At 42.5% G+C, this 25765-nt stretch overlaps 1 protein-coding gene across 1 annotated transcript; it reads right to left on the reverse strand.

The window, feature by feature from the left end:
• Window positions 1–756: 756 nt before the first annotated feature.
• On the reverse strand, window positions 757–25141 carry agbl5 (AGBL carboxypeptidase 5). The gene is made up of 16 exons (XM_056294192.1): window positions 25077–25141; window positions 22801–23079; window positions 22348–22519; window positions 21585–21751; window positions 21147–21324; window positions 20666–20844; window positions 18283–18814; window positions 17404–17573; window positions 16701–16836; window positions 16317–16534; window positions 11265–11467; window positions 8589–8909; window positions 1896–2032; window positions 1731–1783; window positions 1188–1382; window positions 757–790 (listed from the first exon to the last, which is right to left on the reverse strand). The coding sequence occupies exons 2-16, from the start codon at window positions 23013–23015 to the stop codon at window positions 757–759; spliced, it is 2910 nt and encodes a 969-aa protein (XP_056150167.1). The 5' UTR covers window positions 23016–23079; window positions 25077–25141.
• Between the last annotated feature and the right edge of the window lie 624 nt (window positions 25142–25765).

Consider the following 25765-nt stretch of genomic DNA (forward strand, 5'->3'; position numbering starts at 1 on the left):
CCTAAGTGAGGCTAAAATATATATATATATATTGAAAATCGAGCCTGTTGGAGCAGTTTAATAAACCACTTCAGAGGCTTTATAGGGTGCACGCTCTTAAAAAAAAAATGGAATGATATGCCAACACTATTTGCCATATATTTATGAAGAGTAGCTGTTAACCTGCAAGTTGGACTTTAAATAGTTTTGTTTACAGTACGTTCATTCAACCTCACACTGAGCAGACAAAGACAGATACACAAACTGGTCCCTCCCTTTCTGAGAGTGTAGATATGTGGTTTCTCTAGGCCTCACTACACAGGGGTGCTGTGCCACACACATTCACAGGCTCAGACATCGACATCACCGGGCTCTCGTCCACCTTAAAGAAAAAACAGATACACTTAGTCGTTCTATGTACTGCCATTGAGTGCTGTCTGTGAGAAAGTCTTAAGTTTATTTTGTTCTGAGTTTGCATGTGTGCGTCTTTTCACCTGTTGCACTTCTTGTTCCGTCTCTGGTGCCGTCTCTGTTATAGCATGTCCTTTATAGAGGAAACTTTGGTCCGTGCTTGTCATCAGAGCTTTAGGTGCCTGCTGTGTAGGAGTATCTTTTTCTGGTACACCTGCAGGGTTAAACACGATAGCAGTCGGAGCTTTGGAAGGCTGCAATTTATCAATTAAATTGAGCTCTTGAAACGCCGCCAGATTATTGGGAATTCCTTAACAGCAAAAGGAAATGACACATGCTTCTGCTCTTTGTGATACACTGACACTTTCACACCAGTGACTCAGATATACTGCTTTCTCCACTGTGTGAAAAGAGACGAGAGCCAATATATCTAAGAAATGCACTTACAAATACCTGTAAATAGTAACTGAGTGTCATCCATTGGTAGAAATAAAATTGGTCTCGTCACTTAATTATGTATATCAAATTATGGGATACAGAATTTCCTTAGCTGTCAGCTTTTGTTACATATGCACAAATGAAAGCAACTGAGAAGTGAGCTCAAGTTGTTCACTTTTGATGTAGTTTTTGAACATGGAAGACAATATGGGTGTGTAAATAAAACCCTTGACTATGTCTTTTAATGCCTCTTAAACTGAAATTAATCTAGCTGTGAATTAATCAGTCAACTAATGAGATCATTCAGAGGCATCACCATCTACTTTACAGATATTTCAGAGGTGTGAGTGTGTGTGTACATGCCTGTGAGGGACAGGTGTTTGCGGAGACCGGGCTTGAAGAGCCTCCAAACCCTCAAGGTGGCCGACTCCTTGATTCCAAAGGATGTGGGGTTATTGCTGGAGGGGCACGCATTTACATTACGTATGGGAGGGGTTTCCGTCGACCCTGTCCTCCGGATGGGAATGCGGCTGATTCGAGGTTGCAGCTCAGACCTGGGCAGGGGTCAAACAGGTAATTATGTTAAGTCAGCTATTCACTACAGATCTGTGAACCATGATATAGAGAAGGCCATGATATATAGTCTAATTCTGATGCACTGTTCATAGATGAATTATCTCGATCAGGAATAATTTTTCATTCATCACTACCTTTCGTCATCATTTCCTTACCGCCTTTCCTTCTTCATCCACACTGATTTTAACTAATACTTCAATCCATATCCCTGCTGCATACTAAATTCTGGTCAACCCCACCATTATGTTTACATCAAATTGTTCTGTTTATCATGAGATTCAAAAGAGCTCTACAATTTACACTTTAATTTACAACTTTACACTCACTTGCTGAACCCAGTGGAGGAAAGGATGTGATTAGGGCCCGTTTGTCTAGAAGTCTGAGACAAACAGAGAGGTGTCAGAGAGACCGAAAGAATGACGGAACAAGAGATTCATAGATTTGACAAATGTCATTGTCAAGTATGAGATAGCTTAGCCGAGTAGGCTAACCTGTGTGTGAGCCTCTACAGTGCGATGTGTGATGGTTAGGGCCCGACTTCCACGTCGCCATGGCTGTCTTGGGAATTCCGTCTTAGGCCCACTCACTGAACTGGGTTCACTGCCCTGGAAATCTGGGCAGCTGAGGCCTGCCATTCATTGGTGGGTGGAGGGGAGGGGGGGGTTACAATTAGAAACAGAGGGAACAGATGAAAGTTGGATGACAAATGTAAAACACCAATCCGTCAAATATTTAAAATAGAGTGCTTGCCTATCAGTCATTATACTACTGAAATACTGGTCTACATCACATATAGCATGCCAAGTCAGAATCAGAATCATGTTTATTGGTCATATAGGTTTGCACATACATAGAATTTGACTCTGGTTTCGTGGCTCTCTCAGTGTACTTAACATAGAATAACAACACTACAACACAACAATCTTCAGATACATACACAAGGATTGACTTATACAGGCGAAATAAGGGGTGATGAAGAGCAATGGTGCAGAGAAGATGTTGAAATAGATGTTAGCAGGTTACTTACACACATCCCTATTCATTATGTGTATGTGCCTTACAGTGAGACAGTAAAAAAGTTATGAGGTGTGTGTGTTGTGATATCACACTCCCCTTAGTAGGCTCGCAGTAACAGCAGCATGGCTACAGCACTGTCTGCAACAGATCTCTCCCTTATTTTGACATACCTCAGTGACTAGACTTAGTTTCTTATCCAAATATAACTAAGACAAAGATTGGTTACCCACTTGCAAGTGTGATCTAAGAGACTATGTCTCAATTAAAATATTTGTAACACACACACACACACACACACACACACACACACACACACACACACACACACACACACAGAGTCAATAGAGGTAACACAAACAGTGGTTTCTCCATAAAGGGATAGTTTTTATTCCAGAAGTTAAACATAGAGAGGGTAAAGACAACAACACACTCAAGAGGATGATACTGGTAAAGATGTTACAGAAAAACACTCAGCTATAGTCTCGTATAGAAAGATAGCACCATGTTGAAGGAAATGGCACACGTCTTATTATAAGGGATATGATGCAGATTAACCTAGTGAGAATGTGAGTATGCATGTGTTTCTGCCTCGTTTTCTTGTCATTCTGGCAAAGGCAACAGGCTTTAGGACTGAAACAGTCTGGACACAGGACATTTAAGTTCACAGTGTAAGTGCAGATAGACTACAGACTCAACAGCGGTGAGACACCGTTTATCTCAACTGAAAGCTGATACTATATGCTAACAACAATGTAGGCGGAGGGCATAGCCTATATAGGAAATATCAAGACGCTAATATTACTCCACAATTTAAACCTGTAGTCATATATGTTGTGTTTTGAAACTGAATTATTTATTTAGCACTTGAATTTGTAGCATTCTTGGCACATATATTCAACATGCCTTCTAAACAGTAAGAATGTACTTTTTTTCATTTATTTCTGATTTTTCCCCTTTTTCTCCCAATTTAGTGGCCAATCGATCCCTATTTTAATTCAAACACCCACCCTCGTACTGCATGCGTTCGCCAACTGCTTCTCTCCGGCCGGCAGTATCAAAGGAGACCGCCTCCCCACTTTCGTGACAAGGCGACTCCAGGCCGAACCACTGTTTTTTTCCGACACACCAGAGACGCATTCACGTGACGAACACAAGCTGACTCCGCCCCCCTCCCGAAGACAGCGTTTGCCAATGATTGCTGCTTCATCGAGTCTGGCCATAGTCGGATCTGATGAGACCGGGGCGCGAACCCCAGTCCCCAGTGGGCAACTGCATCGACACAAAGCCGATGCTTAGACCGCTACACCACCGCGGACACCAGAATGTACTTTTTGTCACAGACTTCTTTTCCTTTACTGTCTCATGTGAGGACAGGATTCTCCAAGAGGAGATGAGGAGGGGAGGGATAGAAGCCACCACCAGATCATACTGCTATCAAGTCACTTAGCGAAGAGAAGAGCTGCAGACTCGAGAACCTAACTGCTTGCAACACAGACCAGAGCAAGGCACACCATCTCTACACTGACAAGACAGCACGGAAACAGACAACAGCTATAGCAATTAAAGGCCATTAACAAATGTGGTAACTCCAAAAACTCCTCCCACAAATGCTACATTTACTTCTGCGATGATGGGAAGGGTATATCTACAGACGGCCTCCTCCACATCACAAACACAGCAGCTTTTTTTTTTATTTTTCTCCCCAATTGTATCCGGTCAATTACCCCACTCTTAGCTGTCCTGGTCACTGCTCCACCCCCTCTGTCAATCCGGGGAGGGCTGCAGACTACCACATGCCTTGCAAGCCGCTTCTTTTCACCTGACAGTGAGGAGTTTCGCCAGGGGGATGTAACGCATGGGAGGATCACGCTATTCCCCCCAGTTGCCCCTCCCCCCCAAACAGGCACCCCAACCGACCAAAGGAGGCGCTTGTGCAGTGACCGGGACACATACCCACATCCGGCTTCCCACCCACAGACACGGCCAATTGTGTCTGTCGGGACGCCCGACACCCGACCAAGTCGGAGGCAACACGGAGATTCGAACTGGCGATCCCCGTGTTGGTAGACAACGGAACAGACCGCTATGCTACCCGGACGCCCCACAAACACAGCAGCTTTGAGACTTAATTGCATCTCAAATAATGTGCCCTAGAACATCTCTGCTAAGGCCTGTCCAATTTCTGTGACAATATAGAAAGTACTGAAACGGCAGCACATTAAACGTGTAGTCTCACACAAGATCACATTCCATGTGGCCCACATATTGTCCCACCGAGACACCGAAGCCGTCCCTGCTAGCCACAATATTAAAAAAAAGTAGCTTTTAAATATCTAGTCTTCTACATACCTGTGGTCCACATGTACCTCTAAATTCCAACACCTACACTACCATTATACACCTAATACACGCTAGGAAACAATAAACACATCGGCGTGAATGAATAATAAACAACACCCATAATAAATAATTTAGAAAGTAAATGTCCTGTTTAGCTTTTGGGTTAAATAATGCTTAAAACATCTAGAACTTTATTTACACTTAACCTACCTAGCATTGCTTTTTTCCCCTTTTATGACTTTATTTGAATTATTGAATTAAATGTAAAAAAAAAAGGATGAAAAGTAAATAGATTCATGATGAAACTCATATATAAATGACACACTTCTCAACGTTTAACTGTTGGAGCATTGAGCCAAACTATGCAACGATACTTTGAGTAAATTGCTTGCTAGTGCACAACTTTCCCATAATTTAACCTCACACGCGCCCTCGCTATCATTTGTTACAATCATCCTCTGTTTATGTGGTAAGAGCAGTGAACAAGAACCCAAGATCAGGGAATAAATTCATCGTTGGCTTAGGCACACCATCTCTCTGGCAGTATTTTGTGTTGGTCACGATGCCCTGAGAGATTCGCTTCTTCAAAAACGTACATCGAATATCATGAGCCAGGACTCGACCACCAAAGGAATAATAAGGAATCGACAGCTTTGAAAAGAGTCAATGACAGAAAGTCGTCATGAGCTTACAGGGCAAAAAAAAAAGAAAAAAGGTGGTCCATCATAAACAGGCTGTTTATTCTTTAGAAAGTAAAACCAGTCCAAAAAAAAAAAATATCAGTCAATCTTTGTAACACTATGAAAGTTGTTTTGGGAAAATGTGGTTGGTCTTGTGCCTGCATTGCTGCGCATATAAAAACGTAAAAAGTTAAAAAGAAATAAAATAAAAAAGAAGAAAAAAGTAATATCAGAAGGGGCTTTAAAAGAATCTATACAAATACAAGTAAAGTAGGCATTCAGTCATATTGTGAAAAACCAGTTTTCGCAATGTCTTGATGTATGCTCAATAATCCAGGTAAGAAAAACAAAGAAGGTTGAATCAGTTCATCTGGACACAGTGTTAATTGACAGATACGTTTCATCACTCATCTAAGTGACCTCTTCTGTCTCAGCTGACTGCAGGTATCCCCACCCTTATAATTGATATAGTTGTATAACAACCGAAGCCAACGACCAGTTGCATATGCAAATATGGGTGTGACTATTAACTAGAGTGATGGATTCTCTGGTCTCACCTGTAGTGGCCAACTTGTATATGAAGGAAGTGGAAAAGAGGGCTCTGATGTCCTATCCAGAGACACCACCTAGCCGTTGGTTCAGATTTGTGGATGACACCTGGGTTAAAATTAAATCTCAGGATGTACCACATTTCACTGACCACGTTAACTCTGTGGACAACCACATCAAGTTCATCAGGGAGGATGTGAAAAAGGACAGGTTAGTCTTCTTAGACTGAAATTGCAATTGGTGATGGGGGACATTTGATTGTCGATGTTTACCGTAAACCAACACATACTGATCAGTACTTAAGGTTTGACTCTCATCATCCACTGGAGCACAAACTAGGAGTCATCGAGATGCTGTATCACCAAGCTGACAACATCCCCACCGACACAGCGGGTGGGGAAGGGGAGAAATCCCACATTAAACAGGCCCTGGTTAAGTGTGGTTATCCTAACTGGGCATTTGTCAAGGCCAGGATGATGTCCAAACAGTGCACCAGCCGACTGAAGAGAGGAGAAGGAAAACAGCTGCCTAAGCATAAACCAGTGGTGATTCTGTATGTGGCGGGAGTGTCGGAAAAGCTGAGACGTGTATTTTCCAAACATCTTGTCTCAGTTGCTTTCAAAACCCAAAACACGCTGTGCCAGAAGTTGGTCCACCCCAAGGATCAGGTCCCCTGGCACAAACAGAGCAGGCCATCTATGTGATGAGGGAATGACCATCCTTGAACTGGGGGGCTAAGAGTACATCTGTCAGCATATTACAATGCTGTGATTGCAAACATTCCCAAATCCTCAGTGAATAGTACACATGGCTATTGAAGCTCTAGTTAATGGTCACGCCATATTTGCACATGAAACCGGTTTCGGTTGTTATGCAACTGAATTGTTTATAAGAGTGGGGATACCTGCAGTCAGTTTAGACTGAAGATGTCACTTAGATGAGTGATGAAACGTATCTGTCAATAAATGTATCCAGATGAACCTTCTTTGACAGTTTTCTCAATGAAATAATTAAATAAATTGTACATTCAGAATGCATTCAACCGTACACTTGTTCAGAGTGTTGAAAGAGAAAGTGCATCATGGCAACAGTTAATTCACTTATTTCAAGTTACAAGGGATAAGGAACATGGAAAGCATAAAAAAATGAGCAAGGGAATAATTCCCTCCCATTGGAAATGAAAGAAAACAACATAAACCCATCCCCGTAAAAAACCTCACATTCCTGTTTTATCCATCCACTATATAAATGAAGTTACTTAGCAGTTCTCATCTCACCGCCTGGCTACAAACAACATTAAACCTTGTTTTATGTGTAGTCCATTTTTTGTATAAATTTCGGTATTGCTATTGCTATAATGGAGTTTGTGAAAGCCTAGCGTGTGTAGCATGTGTATCTTTACACTGAGGCTAACACACACTGTCCAATCAGCTGCTTCACCTCCACAAAGGTGAACGTGAAAGACTGAATATTGGGTGACATCAACGGCCGGTGTGTTGTCCAACACTCGGTGAAAAGTCTGAGACTGCAGAAAAACATTTGGCCGTTTCGGTCGAATTCAGTTCTTATTCACTTGTGTTTGTTTGTGAACCCCCCCGCAATTTGAATTCATCCCAAGCTACAGATTAGATAGAACAGATAGTTCCAAACATGACAAAAAAAAGGAAGGTAAAGTAGTTAAGGAAAAGTGAGCTGAGTTAGCGCCAATGTTCTTTCAATCACAAATGCATATCTGACCTGTGTCAGATAGTGGTGAACATTTATTTTAACCCACGTACAGAGTGCCATGTGGGAAGGGGTCAGCATATCAGTAGAGCCAACGCAGTATGAAGGACCCACACAGTCTTTCTCCAGGTTATAGAGCAATTCATTAGTTCATTATTTAACTGAACAATAAAAATTAGGACTTGATAAAAGACTTAAACAATGAATACATCAATAAATAGATTAAATTTAAAAAGGTATTTATAAATAACTAAATAAAATAATCAATAAAATAGGAATTCTTTTTTTATTGAAAATTAAATCCCTCTTTTAATTCCCTTTGTAAAAAAAAATCACTGCCAAATGGATTTATAAATCTAGCAATTTTATTTACTTTTTTTTTAAAAACTGTAACAAACTGACAAATAAATTCCACTATTTGTTTTTGGGATTTATTATTTTATTTCTAACTGGTCTATTTATTATTGTATTTAGTTATTTATAATCCCTTTTTAAATTTAATCTATGTATTGGTTGATTGATTCATTCATTTGTAGTCTTTTATCAAGCCCTAATTTTTATTGTCCAATTAAATACCAATTAATGAATTGCTCTATAACAACACTGTCCAAGACCTCCATGAAATGGTGCCATTTAAGTTTTCAACTGGAGAAAATAATTTGCAGTTGACTTCTAAACTCTAAACTTCCATTTTTTACGCACCTCTTGAATAATCTTAGCTTGCAAAACCCCATGCCTCTGTCACTCCAGACAGCTTGCTGCACTATATACAGATCTCTCACACACACACACACACGGACACACGGACACACATACCAGGCATGTATATAATAGGTTACTACATTCAGTCCTGGGTAGACCCAGTTGGAGAACTGGTAGCTTGTGGGGGCGGAAGGCCCTGAAGGAGAAGGGGGCTCAGTTTGGAGAGGAGCCCAGGGTGGGGTAGCGCCTGCAAGGATGGAAGCAGAGCAGAGAGACTGGGGGTCTGGAGGGAGTACAGACCTGCCATACTGACGGAGGCTGGGAGAGGGCAAGAGCCTGCTGCACACACTGAGGAGGATGAAGACGAGGAGGAGGAAGAGGAGGAGGAAGAGGGGGGTGACAGTGGGGGGCGGGTGTGTGTGTGGCTGTTGCCAGGAGACCGGAGGACGGAGCGGTAGTGGGGAGGGCGTCTCTTCTCCTGAGCCTTAGTGTCTACAGAGAGAGACACACACACACACACCCACGCGCGCGCACACGCACACACACACGCACGCACGCACACACACACACACACACACACACACACACAAGCTCAGATACATGCAGGGCACACACATGCACACAAACAGACTCAAAACACGTGTAGCCAAGGTCATAACTGTACACACACATGCAAGCACAAACAGGAGCTACTTGTAGAAGATGCCTTTTACCAAACTGGAGGCCAGTATAATTAGACACCAGTGAATTTCTCTCTGCATAAGGATAAATTTACTGTTTGAACCTTAGACTGGAGCCAACTTCCCACTTCTCACTCTAGCGATGGCTGTTACTATCACGCCCTTACTTACTTAAACACCATAATAATAATAATAATAATGGATTACCATTATTATTATTAATAATAACGATAATGACGATGATGATGATAATAATAATAATAATAATAACGGATTGTCCCGCTTGCCGCCCGATGACTACTGGGATCGGTTCCAACATCCCCGCGACCCCGATTGGGATAAGCGGCTTGGATAATGGATTACGTTTATATAGCGCTTTATCTTGACACCTAAAGCGCTTCACACTGAAGGGGGTAACTCACTTCAACCACCACCAATGTGTAGCACCCACCTGGGAGATGCACAGCAGCCATTTTGCACCAGAACGCTCACCACACATCAGCTTGAGGTGGAGAGGGAGGAATCATTGTGCCAATTACATCGGGGGATGATTTGGTGGCCAGATGGAGAGAGCCAGGTTGGGAGTTGTGTCAGGACACCGGGGGACCCCCTATTCTTTGTGATAAGTGCCATGGGATCTTTAATAACCAAAGTGAGTCAGGATTTCGGTGTAGCGTCTCATCTGAAACACGGCATCTCCTACAGCACAGTGCCTCCATCACTGCACAGGGGAATTGGGATTTTTGTTGTTTATTAGGACCAGAGGAAAGACTGCCCTCTACTGGCCCACCAACACCACTTCCAGCAGCAATTCCGTTTTCCTGGAGGTCTCCCATCCAAGTACCAGCCAAGCCCATATCTGCGTAGCTTCTGTCATTCAGCACAATCAGGGTACATGTTGGTATGGCTGCATTTATTATTGAAACCTTTTGTACATGCACTTTCATTTTTATGCTCATGGCATAATTTGTTTGACTGTTTGGCGGTAATCCCGATCTATTTTGTACCATGATTTCCCTACTCTCTGCCTCTTGATGCGCTTGATACACTAATCCACTAAACTTGACATTCACTCTTGGTTATGATATGATAACTACATATTGCACTATGATGCCAGTTAGTAAAACTAAAATTCCATCAAGTAATTGCTGAATCTCTTTTGGGGGTGGGGGCTGGGGGGGGTCGATTTTTTTGTGTGTGTTTTTGAGGTTTTTATATCATTCTGTGGCTTCCCAGTAGTGTTTCCTGTGTACTCAAAACCGAAAATTCAAATTTTGGTCGAAGTATGCATGTTTTAACATCAAAAGGCTATTTTCCGAAGCCCTTCTAAAAACGTTTTCCCACGTGATCTGACGTAGATTTCTTTACTTTCTTTTAACACTTTCGTCACTCTCCATTCTTACACTGTCAGCGAACTGCGCATGTGTGTGTGTGTGGGGGGGGGGAAGGTTGGGTCGGGTATTAGCGCTAACCCACGTCACTGCTTTTTGCTAATGGCTGGGCTTTTCCATTTGAACAACCTGGCAAAGAACACAGATGGTGTCGCCCTTCAAAGTCACTTTGGATAAAATGGTCTGGATAAAAGCACCTGCCAAACATAAATGTAAATTTAAAAACACTTGTATTTTGTCATTTAGGGCGCAAAAGAGAAAATGAGTGTAACCCATAAGTCCTAACTCATGCCTTTTGGATTTTTATCTTCAGTCTGGATGGGGCTTACTTCCATAGTGACTCACACATACAACACAAAGACATGGGAAAGATGCCGGGACCAACCTAAGGTCATGTAGCTTTGATTTGAGTATTTAGACATCCAGATTATGAGAGCCATTTGAATCAAACCAATCCAAAGACTGGTACTGCTTTTAAATCAACAGCAGAGCAATACAGCTGTCAGTGTTCACATAGGTATGGACATGTTACAGGGCAGAGCTTTGCCAAAGATCGCCAGCAGAATTAGCCATTAGCCTTCCCAAAAATACCATTAGCAGAGGAGACAAGGAGGCGGCAGAGTTGGAAGTTTGCATACGTACAATACAAAGAGAAGACGTGGGGAGTGGAAAAACCACTGATGAACGAGAAGGTGTAAAGGTTAAAAAGCACAACACAGCCATAATTGGTGAGTGGAGGACGAGGTCGTCTTACCTCCGACTGGGCCGAGGCTTACCTCTGACTGGGCCGAGGTTCTTGATGCCTCCGCGGCTGCTGGTGTGCGTGCTGTTGTGGTGTGCATGTGTGTAGGTCGGAGGGCAGCCGAAGGTGAAGCTCGGGGACGCGTGGATCTTTGGGGAGGGTGTCTGGCTGCTGTTATTGTGGCTGTGTGAGCGAACACAATTCAGTGTGTTCTCCGACACTGAGCTGGACAGAGAGCTGACATAAAAAAAAGAAAGAAATGGCAACAATACAGACGCGTTGATGTACATCACATTTAAAAGATTTTCTTTATTAATAGCAAGAAAATAAAAGCCGTGGCTGTTTGAGGGCAGATCCTTGGGCTCAATAACTGTGCTTTTTCTTTGACTCTACAAGACACGGTGGAACAGCATGGATTTTTAAAATAGCCGAATACATGTTTTATGGTTAGATAAACAAATCTGATTATTCTTTGAAAAGAAAATACATTTAAAGCTACACTAAATTTATGTGGACACCGCCTCTAATGAGGGGATTTGGCTATTTCAGCCACATCCATTTCTGGTAGATGCATAAAATCAAACCATGCAGTCTCTGTAGACAAACACTGGTAGTAGATTTGGTTGTACTGAAGAGCTCAGTGACTTTCAATGTGGCACTGTCATAGGATGCACCTTTCCAACAAGTCAGTTCATCAAATTTCTGCCCTGCTGGAGCTGCCCCAATCAACTGTAACTCTGTTATTGTGAAGTAGAAACGTCTGGGAGCAAGAATCACAGAATGGGACTGCCAAGTGCTAAAGCGTATTGCATAAAAAAAAAGTCATCTGTTCTTGGTTGCAACACTGACTACTGAGCTCCAAACTGCCCCTGGAAGCAACGTCAGCACAAGAACCGTTTGTCAGGAGCTTCATGAAATGGTCAAAGAAAGATGAATCAGTTCATCTGGATACAGCGTTTATTGACAGATACATTTCATCACTCATCTAAGAGACCTCTTCAGTCTAAACTGACAGCAGGTATCCCCACCCTTATAAACAATACAGTGGCATAACGACTGAAACCAACGATCAGTTTCATATGCAAATGTAGGCGTGGCCATTAACTAGAGTTTCAATGGCCATGTGTACTATTGACAGAGGATTTGGGAATGTTTGCAATCACAGCATTGTAAGATGGCGACAGATGTACTCTTAGCCCCTCCCCTCTCGGTTCAGGGATGGTCGTTCCCTCTTCACATGGATGGCCTCTTTGACTCCCCACTCAAACCAGCATTCCTCCTTATCAAGGATGTGCACATCCTCATCCTTGAAAGAGTGGCCACTGGCCTGTAAATGGGTGTAGACTGCGGAGTCCTGGCCTGACGCGTTAGCTCTCCTGTGTTGTACCATCCTCTTGGCCAGCATCTGTTTAGTTTCCCTAATGTACAAGTCATGGCAATCCTCCCGGCACTTAACAGCATACACTATATTGCTCTGTTTCTGCTGGGGGACCTGATCCTTGGGATGGACCAACTACTGGTTTTGGTTTTTGAAGGCAACTGAGCTGTGGTGTTTGGAAAATATGCGTCTCAACTTTTCCGACACTCTCGCCACATACGGAATCACCACTGGTTTATGCTTAGGCAACTGTTGTCTTCCTCCTTGCTTTGACTGGCTGGTGCATTGTTGGGCATCTTCCTGGCTTAGACAAAATGCCAGTTAGGATAACCACATTTACCCAGGGCCTGTTTAATATGGGATTTCGCTCCTTCCCCTGCCACTGTGTCGGTGGGGATGTTGTCAGCTCGGTGGTACAGTGTCCTGATGACTCCTAGTTTGTGCTCCAGTCGATGATGAGAGTCAAACATTAAGTACTGAACAGTTCGTGGGTTTACGGTAAACATCAACAATCACCATCCCTGAACCAAGGGGAGGGGGGGGGGGCTAAGAGTACATCTGTTGCCATCTTACAATGCTGTGGTTGCAAACATTCCCAAATCCTCTGTCAATAGTATACATGGCCATTGAAACTCTAGTTAATGGTCATGCCCATATTTGCATATGACCATTGGTTTTGGTTGTTATGCAACTGTATTGTTTATAAGGGTGGGGATACTTGCAGTCAGTTTAGACTGAAGAGGTAACTTAGATGAGTGATGAAACACATCTGTTAATAAACGTTGTATTCAAATGAACTGATTCAACTTTCTTTGATTTTCTTACCCGGATTATTGAGAATGCATAAAGACTTCATGAAATGGGTTTCCATGGCTGAGCAGTAGTACACAAGCCCAAGATCATCATACAAAATGCCAAGTGTCAACTGGTGTAAAGCACACCACCATTTCACTCTGGAGTAGTGGAAACATGTTCTCTGGAATGACGAATCATGCTTCACTATCTTGCAGTCTGATGGACAAATCTGGGTTTCGCGGATGCTGGGGGAACGCTACTTGCCTGAATGCATTGTGCCAACTGTAAAATCTAGTGGAGGAGGGATAACAGTCTGGGACTTTTTTTTTTCATGATTTGGGCTAGAACCCTTGGTTTCAGTGAAAGAAAATCTTAATGCCACAGCATACAATGACCTTCTAGAGAATTGTGTGCTTCCAATTTTGTGGCAGCAGTTTGGGGAAGGCCCTTTCCTGTTTCAGCATGACACTGACCCCGTGCACAAAGCGAGGTCCATAAAGACATGGTTTGCCGAGTTTGGTGTGGAAGACCTTGACTGGCCTGCACAGAGTCCTGACCTCAACGAATCCAACACCTTTGGAATGAATTGGAAAACCAACTGCAAGCCAGGCCTTCCCCCTAACATCAGTACCCAACCTCACTAATGCTCTTGCGGGTGAATGGGAATGAATCCTTGCAGCCATGTTCCAAAATCTAGTGGAAAGCCTTCCCAGAAGACTGGAGGCTGTATAGCAGCGAAGGAGGGACCGACTCCATATTAATATCCATGGTTTTGGAATAAGAAGCTCAACAAGCACATATGGGTGTGACGTTCGGGTGTGCACATACTTTGGCCAAGTAGGGTATTATCCGATGGGCTGCAATTTTTTGTTAAAGGATAATTCTGGTTTTTACAACCCATAATATTTGTAATTTTTGCCATCGTGTATTTCGGCTCTGACAACATTTTACTCACCAGCTTAATTTTAGAGATTTTAGACACTGCCAGACATTACTTTACAACTATGTCTTATGGGGCAACTGAATAGAAACCTTAAAGGAATAGTTCAGAACTTTTGAAACCTATCCCTATCCTATACTCACTGCACATGTGGTACATATAGGCAGGTAGGTTTCATTTCCACAGTCATCCATCCTTTTCTTCCTAATGAGCACGTGGATTCCACTTGTAATTTACAATTATTGCAATTAATGGGGGACAAATCCACAACCCTCATTCAGTGCAAAAAAAACCCCCCATAGTTCAGCAAAAGCTAACATAGTGCGACTAAGTAGTCTATCAAAGCACATTTGAGTGGCGATTTTAAAACTTAACAGTCATTTGTTATGGTCGTTAAAGTCATTTCCGTATTATTTCCTATAACATATCCTACAAGGGATTATCAGGAGGAGTCACTGCACTGTGGCACGGCAACGCAAATACTAAGAGGGAATTTAGCAATAAAATCAAAAGAAAATCTTTAAAATGACCACTTGAATTCACTATGATAGACTGCTGTAACATCATGTGGAGTGTTATTTTGCTCTGAGGATTGTGACTTTGTCCCCCATGAACTGTGTTGTACTGTGGATGGCAAAATGGAGCAGTGTGTCCAGTAAGAAGAAAAGGGAGGATGACTGTGAAAATTAAACCTATCTATGTACAAGAGAAAAGAGTATAAAATGTGAACAGACTTAAAAAAAAAGAACTATTCCCTTAAAACTTGTCCTTTCAACAACAGCAGCAGCAACAACAACAAATACCCTGTACCTCTGACTGTTTACAAATTTTCCACCATGTATGACTTCTCAATTTTGCTGGCAGGATAGTTAGTCAATGAATACTACAACCTACAGTAAGTAAGATGCTCATTCCTGCAAGTTGAACCAGGAAGTAGCTGTGCAATGCAATCCACCTTTGGACATTTCGGGCAGTAAACTTTGACTTAATCCTTTTGTTTTAACTTCCAAATAAGTGGTGAAGATGATTAGAGAGAATAGGACTTCTTGAAACATGTCTGACGCTTGTGTTCTGTCTCCCCATGAGACAACATTACAAAGTTGTATCACGCCATATCAAAAATCACCAAAAGGAAGCAGGTGAGTAAAATGATATCATAATGATATGCACAAAAGTAAGAGCTATGAAAATAAGACCCAGGTTGTAAAAAAAATGGAGTTGTCTTTTAATTTACAAAGACCTATGGCAATACTGGTAATTGTGTTGGTGTTTGACCACTCAAGCTGAAAGATCCACTCAAAATGAAACAGTTGTGAGTGCTGTTGGATTAGGACCTCCACCTCTGCAGGTCCTTTACACGCTGGGTCTGCCATAACTGCTTGTTAGCCACAACTTTTCTTCTTCTTTTTCTTCATTGCAACCTGCCTTATTCTTCTGCCTTTGGCTGCTATGGTAAAGATGTAAAATGCTACATGTCGTATCCTTTTCCTCCATGTAAAGCAAGTGCTGAAATGAGGAACTATAAAAGGGGCCATGATTTGCATGTTTTTGTATTAGCTATTATCTTCAATGTTCCATGATCAAAGTCAAAGGAAATTTTCAGAATTGTAGTTTTTTACCTAAAATGTATTTCTGATTTTTCCCTTTTTCTCCCAATTTAGTGGCCAATCACTCCCTATTCTAATTCAAACACCCACCTTCATACTTTATGCGTTCGCCAACCGCATCTCTCCGGCTGGCAGTCTCAAAGGAGATGCCTCGCCACTTTCGTGACAAGGCGAATCCAGGCTGAATCACTGCTTTTTCCGACACACCCAGAGATGCATTCATGTGACGAACACAAGCCGACTCCGCCCCCCTCCCGAAGACAGCGTTGCCAATTATTGCTGCTTCATCGAATCCGGCCATAGTCGGATCTGACGAGACCAGAGATATGTGTATGTGTTGTGGTGTGTGAGTGTGTGTAAACTTACTTGTTCAAACTTTTTGGTGATGACGCCTTGCTACTGCTGTGGTGTAATCGTGGAGGGATATGTGCATGGACGTGTGTGTTGATGCCCTTGGTGTTGCGGACATGCTTCAGGATCCAGGCTCGTAGGTTCGTCAGGCAGCTGTGCTCTGACAGGACTAGCCTTGGCCAAGGGTTACACTCCGCCATATCCAGGGCTGAGACAGCTACAGCACGCCCAATCTGACAAACACACACAATTCACTTAAAGTTTTGCAAAGTGTGACTCCAACCCAATGAGAACCTTTATTTGGTTTGCAGACTGAGTGCTAAATAAATAAATCACAGGCTTGACTCACCGTGAATAAACACAAGCTAGAAAGGCATTATAATATCTTTGGGTTCCTACCTGTTCAAATATTTCTGGAGTGTATTTTGGGGGGAATGACGGTGGTGGAGGAGGTGTTGCCCGTCCATTGTCATGACAGGCAGGAGGAATGGTATTCATGGCTCGCCCTGTGTTGTAGTTGCACTCCAAAGTATAACTGTGTAGGGTAGAGGACACAAACAAGCATGATTTCAAAACAAGATATCTCATGACAGAGACTGAAAAGAGAGAGACTGAGAGAAAGACAAAAAACAGCAGTACCAGTAATAAGGTCAATCCATTTCAAATGTAGTGAATGAATTGAGGCAGTAATTCAATAATTACATTTAAAATCATCATATAAGAATGTTGGTTAGTCATCAGTCATGACAGTATTTCTTGTACTGCAGCTGAATGAATGAAGGAAATGTTGAGAACAGTGAATATTATTCCTTTCCTGCTGAAACACAATACCTAAATGTCCCCTTCCCTTGTTTTTCCAACTCTACATTTAACTTTTTTTTTTTAACTACCATGTTGTTGTGACCCCAGGTATGTTGAAGCACTATGAAACATTAAAAATGAATAAATACTGGTAGGGGAAAAACTCTAACAGGTTCTGAAAAGTTTACTTTATGTCTTTACAAATGAAATTAAGGGCACTTGGCTCAGTTTCAGCAACCATCTGAAATGACCAAACTAATCTTTGACTGGCCTCTCCCATGGAGTATGTCCAGCCTCTGACCTGTGCAGCAGCCCTATGGCCTTGTGAATGGCCACCCGGCCACTGCCTTCTTTAGACTGGCCATCCCTCTTGTCTCTTGCGTACATGTTCTTCTCTGAGAAGTTACAACCCAGGAAGTCAAAGTGTGCGGAGTTGACTGCAATCAGCCTTGGGTACAGCATGTTCTCCACCTCGACATAGAGGAAGCAGAACGCACAAAAGCTAAAGTGTGTGGCGCAAATATTTCTAACATGTATACCAGAAAGGGAAAACCAAGTTATCAAGGATACCAATGAAATTATGACTAAATAACAACAAGGGTTGTCAGCATTTGTTAATTTTTTTTTTTTTATAAATTTATTTCTGATTTTTCCCTTTTTTCTCCCAATTTAGCGGCCAATTGATCCCTATTTTAATTCAAACACCCACCCTCGTATTGCATGCGTTCGCCAACTGCATCTCTCCGGCCGGCAGTCTCGAAGGAAAGCGCCTCCCCACTTTCGTGACAAGGCGAATCCAAGCCGAACCACTGTTTTTCCGACACACACAGAGACGCATTCACATGACGAACACAAGCCGACTCCGCCCCCCTCCCGAAGACAGCGTTGCCAATGATCGCTGCTTCCTCGAGTCCGGCCATAGTCGGATCTGACGAGACCGGGGCGCGAACCCCAGTCCCCAGTGGGCAACTGTATCGACACCAAGCCGATGCTTAGACCGCTACGCCACCGCGGACCCGCTAGCATTTGTTAATTTTAACTGATGTGAAATTTCATTATGAACTGTGGGGTTCCCTGCAATATCAAACTCAAGGCAAAGCCAACTAGTGTCTCTAAAAGTATAGCATATACTATAACATATATAAAGATATGTTAATATGTAATGAATAATTGCTCTTACCTGCTGGCTCTCGTCAAGTAGGCTGTTACCATACATAAAGCAGCCACGTTTGGAGGCATGGCCATGCAAGTCCACATAATAGGCCACACCCCCCTCATGGGGCGGTATTAGCTCGTCTAGCTCTCCCTGTGTGAGTGAAACCTCTACAGTGACTGGGGTCACAGTGTCTGAGGAGCTTGGTGAATTGTTCTCATCACCCTTGTCCATCTCTGCAGTGACCCAGACATTCTCCTCTGTCAGCATAGGAACCTCTGGCTGGGCGGGATATGCATCCTTCTCAGCGTTCCGTTGATTTAGGCTGACTTCCAAGGCGGTGAGGGGAGACGCTAGGTGCTGATTGGTGGGCTTATTGCTGAGGGGAATGGTGTGTGTGTGTATGGGGCTGTTAGGGTGTGTGTTGGGGTATGCATTTTGCAGGCGGTTGTGTGTATGGTGGTAGAGCAACAGAGTTTTAGCTGCATAAATGGAAGGGTGCAGCTCAGGGCTGGGATTCAAGTACTGTCTGTTCAGGTTGACACCTCTGGAATCAGTCCTGGATAAAAGAAAGAGACACTACCTCAGCAAAAATAAGCAGATCAAACTAACAAGTAGAAGTGGAAGCGTTACTGCTACCCTCCAGCACTACTACCCCATTGTTATTCATAATTTCAGGGCACACTCAGAGCTCATTACAAACACTAGCTACACGCTGTGTGCATGTGTGAGGTTGAACTTGGTCCAGCTTCAGTACACAACGTTGCATCCTTGGGCTGGGATTTCTATCACACCCTTATTAACAACTGTTAAGTAGTTTGGCTTGCCAATCTGAGAGCAGGAAGGGCACACCTGAGGTTACCTTCAGTCTGATAGAAATGCTGTTAGGATTGAAGCATCTTAAGAAAATGTTTTCTTTTTTATAGAAGTTGTCAACATTGCTGTACAGTCTTAAGGATGTTTTTTGTAATCAAAGCATGCATATAAAAATAAAACAAATACTTAGCAAGGTCCTTGGTCATAATTAGCAAACATAATTCTCACAAAGCACCAGACATACTTCACAGACTTGGAACAACTGGTTTACAGCAATTTCTGATTATATACTGTTTGGCAAAGTGAAGTTAAAGCACAATTTAATGGTACTACAGAGATACAGAGGGTAAAAATACTTTTTAGTGACAAAACAGGGAAGAACACACCAAAGAAACAAGCATTGAAATAGAAATGTGATTCAATTCATGCAATCCCAGTAGTCTGAAGTGTAGTAACACTGAATGATCCTACAAGAGGATGTTTATTTATAGCTGTCTCACCTGCATTTGTTGCACAATATTCATATTTTGTCACATGTGCAATCCTAATTTTACATTAATTAAAATACACTTAATTAAAAATGTAAAATCCTAATAATCCTGTATTAATGTAAAATCCTAATTTTAGATTTGTGTGACATTCTTGTGTAAGAAGTCGGGTTGTTGTGAAGCGTCTAGTGTGTTGGTGTAGTGTTCTGTGCCCCTCACGTGTCACTCTCAACTTTCACCGCTGGCTAGCAGAAATGTGAACAGGAGAGCTGAGCGTGTAAGTCTCTCCCTGCCAGTACATAGCCTCTCCAACAGCAAGCCCTATGTAGTGCCTCCTCGTGGCGACACACGGTAACTGGGTACACCTTGGACCCTGGCTGAACTACAAGAGACTCGGAGGAGGTCTGGCCCTTAGACGTGCAGTACGCAGGCCCATCGGTGTGTGGATATTCCCTGATGCCCACAAACCAGCCCCCAGCTATGGGTTAAATAACGCCACTGCCTAGTGGATACCTCGGGAGAGGAATAGGCTACGGGAGTAAACTCCTACAGAAAATCAATGTCTACAGTGCTGTAGTTTTTTGTTTTTCTTGCGCTTTTGTATCTGTTTAAGTGGGTATTGCTGGTGTTGTGTGTGGCTGCCGCTTATCCCTCTCGTCGCCTCCACTTCCCATCCACGCCTGTATTTTTGTGTTATGTTTATCTGTTGTCTTGTTTCACCTCGTTTATTGTAAAGCGACTTTGAGTGTTAGAGAAGATTGATAAAAAAATCAATCTTATACTGATTGATAAATATAATCAATATAAGATTGATGTTTTAATTTTTTAAAATTTTATCTTGATAATCTGATTGAATTTCATACTCTTCAACAGCCACAAGATACTTTTTGTCTTTTGTATTTCACTCTATATATAGAAGGCGGTGTTTTATTGAATTTTATTCTATTTTAAGTCTTGGAAACAAAATATTTATTTACCATCCTCTACTGCTATTGTGTTGTACTGTTACAGTGTATTTGAAAAAAAAAATTGTATTAATTTTACTTTTTACTTTAAAATTAGTATATTTACTGTTTGTAGCACGGTGTTTGAGTGTATATGCATACCTGTAGTGTCCGCGAACCACCCCATCTGGGTTGAGCATAGGAATGAGTTTAAAGACAAACATGTTGCGGAGTGTGTGGGCACGTGGATCATCTTTTCTCAAGATAAAGCTGAGGAAACCATTGAAGACAAATGATGAGGGAGTCTCTCCAGGGTGCACTCTACTGCTGAGGAAAAACACCTATAGACACACAGCCAGAACCACAGATAAGCACAAAGAGGCATCGATTCAGTTTCACAGAGAGCATTTCTACACAATTCCATGCATTTTTGACCACTGACCTAAAATCCTATCAACAACATTTCAAACACTATCAGTGTATGATAGTGCTTGATCTTGACTACCTACCAAGCACTGTTGTTAAAAATCACAAAGACATCAACCATTACTACAGAATATTCCTGAAATAAAGAGTAAGCTAGTGACATTGAGAAAGACAGTGAAAGGATTGTGTGTTTGGTTTGCATGCACTTGAGTGGTACCCGTTTGCCAGGGAAGCGGTGCGGTCGCGGAGTATTGGTGTCAGGGAACAGTTTTGACAGGCGGGGCTCTCTCTCTTCCTCCATCCCGCTGCAGTTGGTCACAGTCAGCAGGTCTACCCTGTTACCATCCAGAGAGTAGCACAGCAGCTCCCTATGGTAATACACACTGTCTCGTGCACTAGGAGAGAGTGGGTGTGGGTTGTAGCGGGAAAATGGAGAATTAGGGGGAGAGAGAGAGAGAAAATGTATGGTGGGCAAGGGGGAAAATAATGTGAGAGACAGCGATAGAGACAGACAGACAGACAGTCTGGTAATGCTTTTTTGCTAATAAAACAAACAGTACCAAACAACCTGCTCCTGGTGTATGTCTATGAAGGCGTGTGTGTGTCTGTGTGGTGTGTATCTCCTCGAGTGGAATGTGCATATGTCCTGTCCTACCTGCTGGGGCTAAGTTGGGCAGCACTAGGGTAGGTTTGGTCCAGCTGCTGCAGCATCTCCTGGCACTCACTGTAGGAAAAGGGGTAGCAGAAGGAGAAGTAGGCGGTTGCCCCTCGTGTCTCTAGCAGCCGGTGGGTGAATGACAGGATGAATTGGTTATCCACCAACTGGATAATGGCATGAAAAGAGGAAAAGCAAAGTGAAAAATGTCATATCAACAACAACGATCTCATCCTTTAAAAATTGGTAAAGGAACCTGACACTATAAGTTACCTTCACCAAGTGTTTCCTTTACAGTCATTTAGCTGCAGTGGTCATATCACAGCTTAAAGCATCATCACATATAGAAAAATGTAAAAATAACGCAAATTCATTGTCTGGCCCTATTGATCACCAGCCCCTTCCCAATACCCAACAAAAGGTAATGACTTGTTACAGCTAAACAAAATCCCAAAAATCATTATGATAATAAATATAATAATAAGTGCTGTTATTTAACTGAAATGCCTAATGGAACTAATCCTTTAATGGGCACAGAAGCAAACCTTAGTCTCAGAATTAAAATCCACTTTACACTTCTCAAAATATGATCCAGGAAATAGTCCCTCTGTTGTGTGACTTTGCACTGACATATACATAGGAGTAAAATGGTAAACTTAGTGAACACATGACAAAGTGTATTTGCTCTCTGCAATTGTATGATCTGTAATCTAGTCATTCCCTTTCATCCTCCCCTCAAATCGTCCTGTGTGTGGGTGTGTACCTCAAAGGTTGGTCTGTCCCGAATCCTCTCCCAGCGGGGTTTTCCAGGTAGTGTACGTACAAGGGGAGCCATGCCCTGGCTGTAGAGCTTACTTTGTTTATTCATGTTCATCACATTGATCTTCAGTATTTTCCCAGGCATGGCTCCACGCACACTAAAGTAGAACCATGATCTGACACACAAACACATGGAATGTGAGAACATAAGTAACAGGGCTCCATGTAATGGCTGTTTGCAGCAAATGCATACAGACACACATTCTGTGAGACACGTTCATTCATGATATTTCCATCTTCGTACCAATGGAACAAAATGCTTACTTGCTGGGACGAAAAATTGCAACCTCGTGAAAAAAGACTGGGTACAACAATTTAGAGGAAAGCGTAAACACCATGTGGGGACTTGGTTTTTCAAATAGGTCTGAAAATTTCACACACTGTGTCATTGTAGTACCTGTTTCCATTCTCATTTTCTGTCCCAGCACAATCTGGCTGTGTCCACACATTGAACTCATAGTCAGGCGTGAGGTTATGTCCAAGGGGGGCAACTCCATTGGAGGATGCATCTGTGGAAAGGGAGGAGTGTCCCCTTTCGACCTTCTCCACACGGGCCAGGTTCCCTGAGTCAAAACTGGAGCTGAACACTATGTTGCCAAACCGAGCCTCCATGATTGGGATCTCTAGTCTAGGGATCCCTCTAAAAGCCAGCCAGAAGTGTATTTACACAGGTGGCCTGTGGGAACATACATAAACATAAAAGTCGGGCCACATGTTATACAGTCAGGACACATATAAAACGATACACACAAATCTACATACTAACTTGCTACATCAAATGTATGAAACACAGAGACAAAGCAAACACCTGCATGCACAAGTGGAAACACCCATGCACATACAAACAAAGATCTCAAGACTTGGTACAAACATTTAAGGGTGGGCTTTATTTACATGGAGGACTATTAACGTCTGTGTCAACAAAATTGATTTCCAACAGGGGAAATTCCCTGAGCAATCAAACAAATGTATAACAATTAGAAAATATCAAACCATTGTAGTTAGTGGTACCTAATTTTGATATTAATTACTGTGATTGCCTGATCCGGGTCAATGCACTGTTACACTACTTTTGTTGGACCACACAGCTTGACATCATATATGAATTTCACTATCGAGATTGGTTCAGAAGTTTCACTATTATGGTCTATAAAAACAAGTAATAAATCGTCACCTTCTTAAAATAATGGCCTAAGTCATATTTTCAAGTTTTTCAAAAACAGAATAAACTGCAACTGAAACAAAATTTGTCAGTTTATTCTGGCAGGGAAGGAGCCTGAGCTAGTGCGAGAGGTGGAGCGGTACCAACTAGACATAGAATAAACTGAACCTGAAACAAAATTTGTCAGTTTATTGTTTTTTGAAAAACTTGAAAATATGACTTAGGCCATTATTTTAAGAAGGTGACGAAATATAAATCAAGGATGGGGAACTACTACTACTACTACTACTACTACTACTTTCGGCTGCTCCCGTTTGGGGTTGCCACAGTGGATCTTCCATTTCCATCTCTCCCTGTCTTCTGCATCTTCTTCTGTCACACCAGCCACCTGCATGTCCTCCCTCACCACATCCATAAACCTCCTCTTTGGCGTTCCTCTTTTCCTCTTCCCTGGCAGCTCCATATTCAGCTTCCTTCTCCCAATATACCCAGCAGCTCTCCTCCACACATGCCCATGCCATCCCAATCTTGCCTCTCTTGCTTTGTGTCCAAACCTTCCAACTTGAGCGGTCCCTCTAACAGAATCATTCCTAATCCTGTCCTTCTTCGTCACTAGCATCTTCAACTCTGCCAAATCAAGCTCCGCCTCTTATCTTTTTGTCAGTGCTACTGTCTCCAAACCATATAATATAGTTGGTCTCACAACCATCTTGTAAACTTTCCCTTTAACTCTTGCTGGTAACCTTCTGTCCCAAATCACTCCTGACACTCTTCTCCACCCACTCCACCCTGCCTGCACTATCTTCTTCACTCCCCGTTACTTTGGTAGGCTGATCCCAAGTATTTAAACTCACACGCCTTCATCACCTCCACTCCTTGCATCCTCACCATTCCACTATCCTCTCTCTCATTCACGCATAGGTATTCTGTCTTGCTCTGACTGACTTTCATTCCTCTTCTCTCCAGTGCATAATTCCACCTCTCCAGGCTCTCCTCAACCTGCACCCTACTCTCACTACAGATCACAATGTCATCTGCAAACATCATAGTCCACGGAGACTCCTGCCTGATCTCGTCCGTCAACCCGACCATCACCATTGCAAACAAGAAAGGGCTCAGAGCCGATCCTTCATGTAATCTCACCTCCACCTTGAACCCATCTGTCATTCCAACCGCACACCTCACCACACCTCCTCTCTCGGCACCCTGTCATATTTCTCTAAATCTACAAAGACAAAATTAAACTCCTTCTGGCCTTTTCTATACCTCTCAATCAACATTCTCAAAGCAAACATCGCATCTGTGGCGCTCTTTCGTGACATGAAACAATACTGCTGCTCGCTAATCGTCACCTCCCCTCTTAACCTAGCTTCTATTACTCTTTCCCATATCTTCATGCTGTGGCTGATCAACTTTATACCTCTGTAGTTGCTACAGTTCTGCACATCGCCCTTGTTCTTGAAAAAAAGGTACCAGTATGCTTCTTCTCCACTCTTCACGCATCCACTCACTTTCCAAGATTGTGTTAAACAATCTAGTAAAAAAAACTCCACTGCCATCTCTCCTAAACATCTCCATGCCTCCACAGGTATGTCATCAGGACCAACTGCCTTTCCACTCTTCATCCTCTTCATAGCAACTCAAGGATGGGGAAGAATCTGTATATAAAAAAATACTGGGTGCCAATAATTAATTTTAGTGAAAACAAAGTACTGATTCATTTATTTGTTGTAAGTACTGCCCTTGAAGTAGCCAAGCCATTCTATAATTCAGCAAATTTGGTATAGGCTTACGTTTGGTAATATACCATTACAGCGTTCCGGGGTTAACAACAACATCGTAGCTATTAACAGTAAATTCAGCAAAAAAACAAAAACAAACAAAAAACAAAACAAAACAACCCCCCCCCCAAAAAAAGCAAACAAAAAAACCCCGCTATCATAACAAGTGTTAGCTATCGATGGCTCAGCGCTGTCATTTATTAAAGTTAAATTAGCAGCTAAGCTAGCGATCAAGCTAGCAGCTGATGCTCGAAGAGACGTAAAATTGAACGAACGCACGGATGATAGTCGCCAGTTTTGCCACCAGACATTCGTTCTGTCAATACCCTACGACAATTCACAACAACCAGTCCAGCTCACTTGTTCATTTTCCAAACGAAGTCCATTTTGTTTTCGCGTCCTTCGCCATCACCGAGAGC

The sequence above is a fragment of the Lampris incognitus genome, chromosome 15 (assembly GCF_029633865.1).
Source record: "Lampris incognitus isolate fLamInc1 chromosome 15, fLamInc1.hap2, whole genome shotgun sequence".
Classification (NCBI taxonomy): Eukaryota; Metazoa; Chordata; class Actinopteri; order Lampriformes; family Lampridae; genus Lampris; species Lampris incognitus.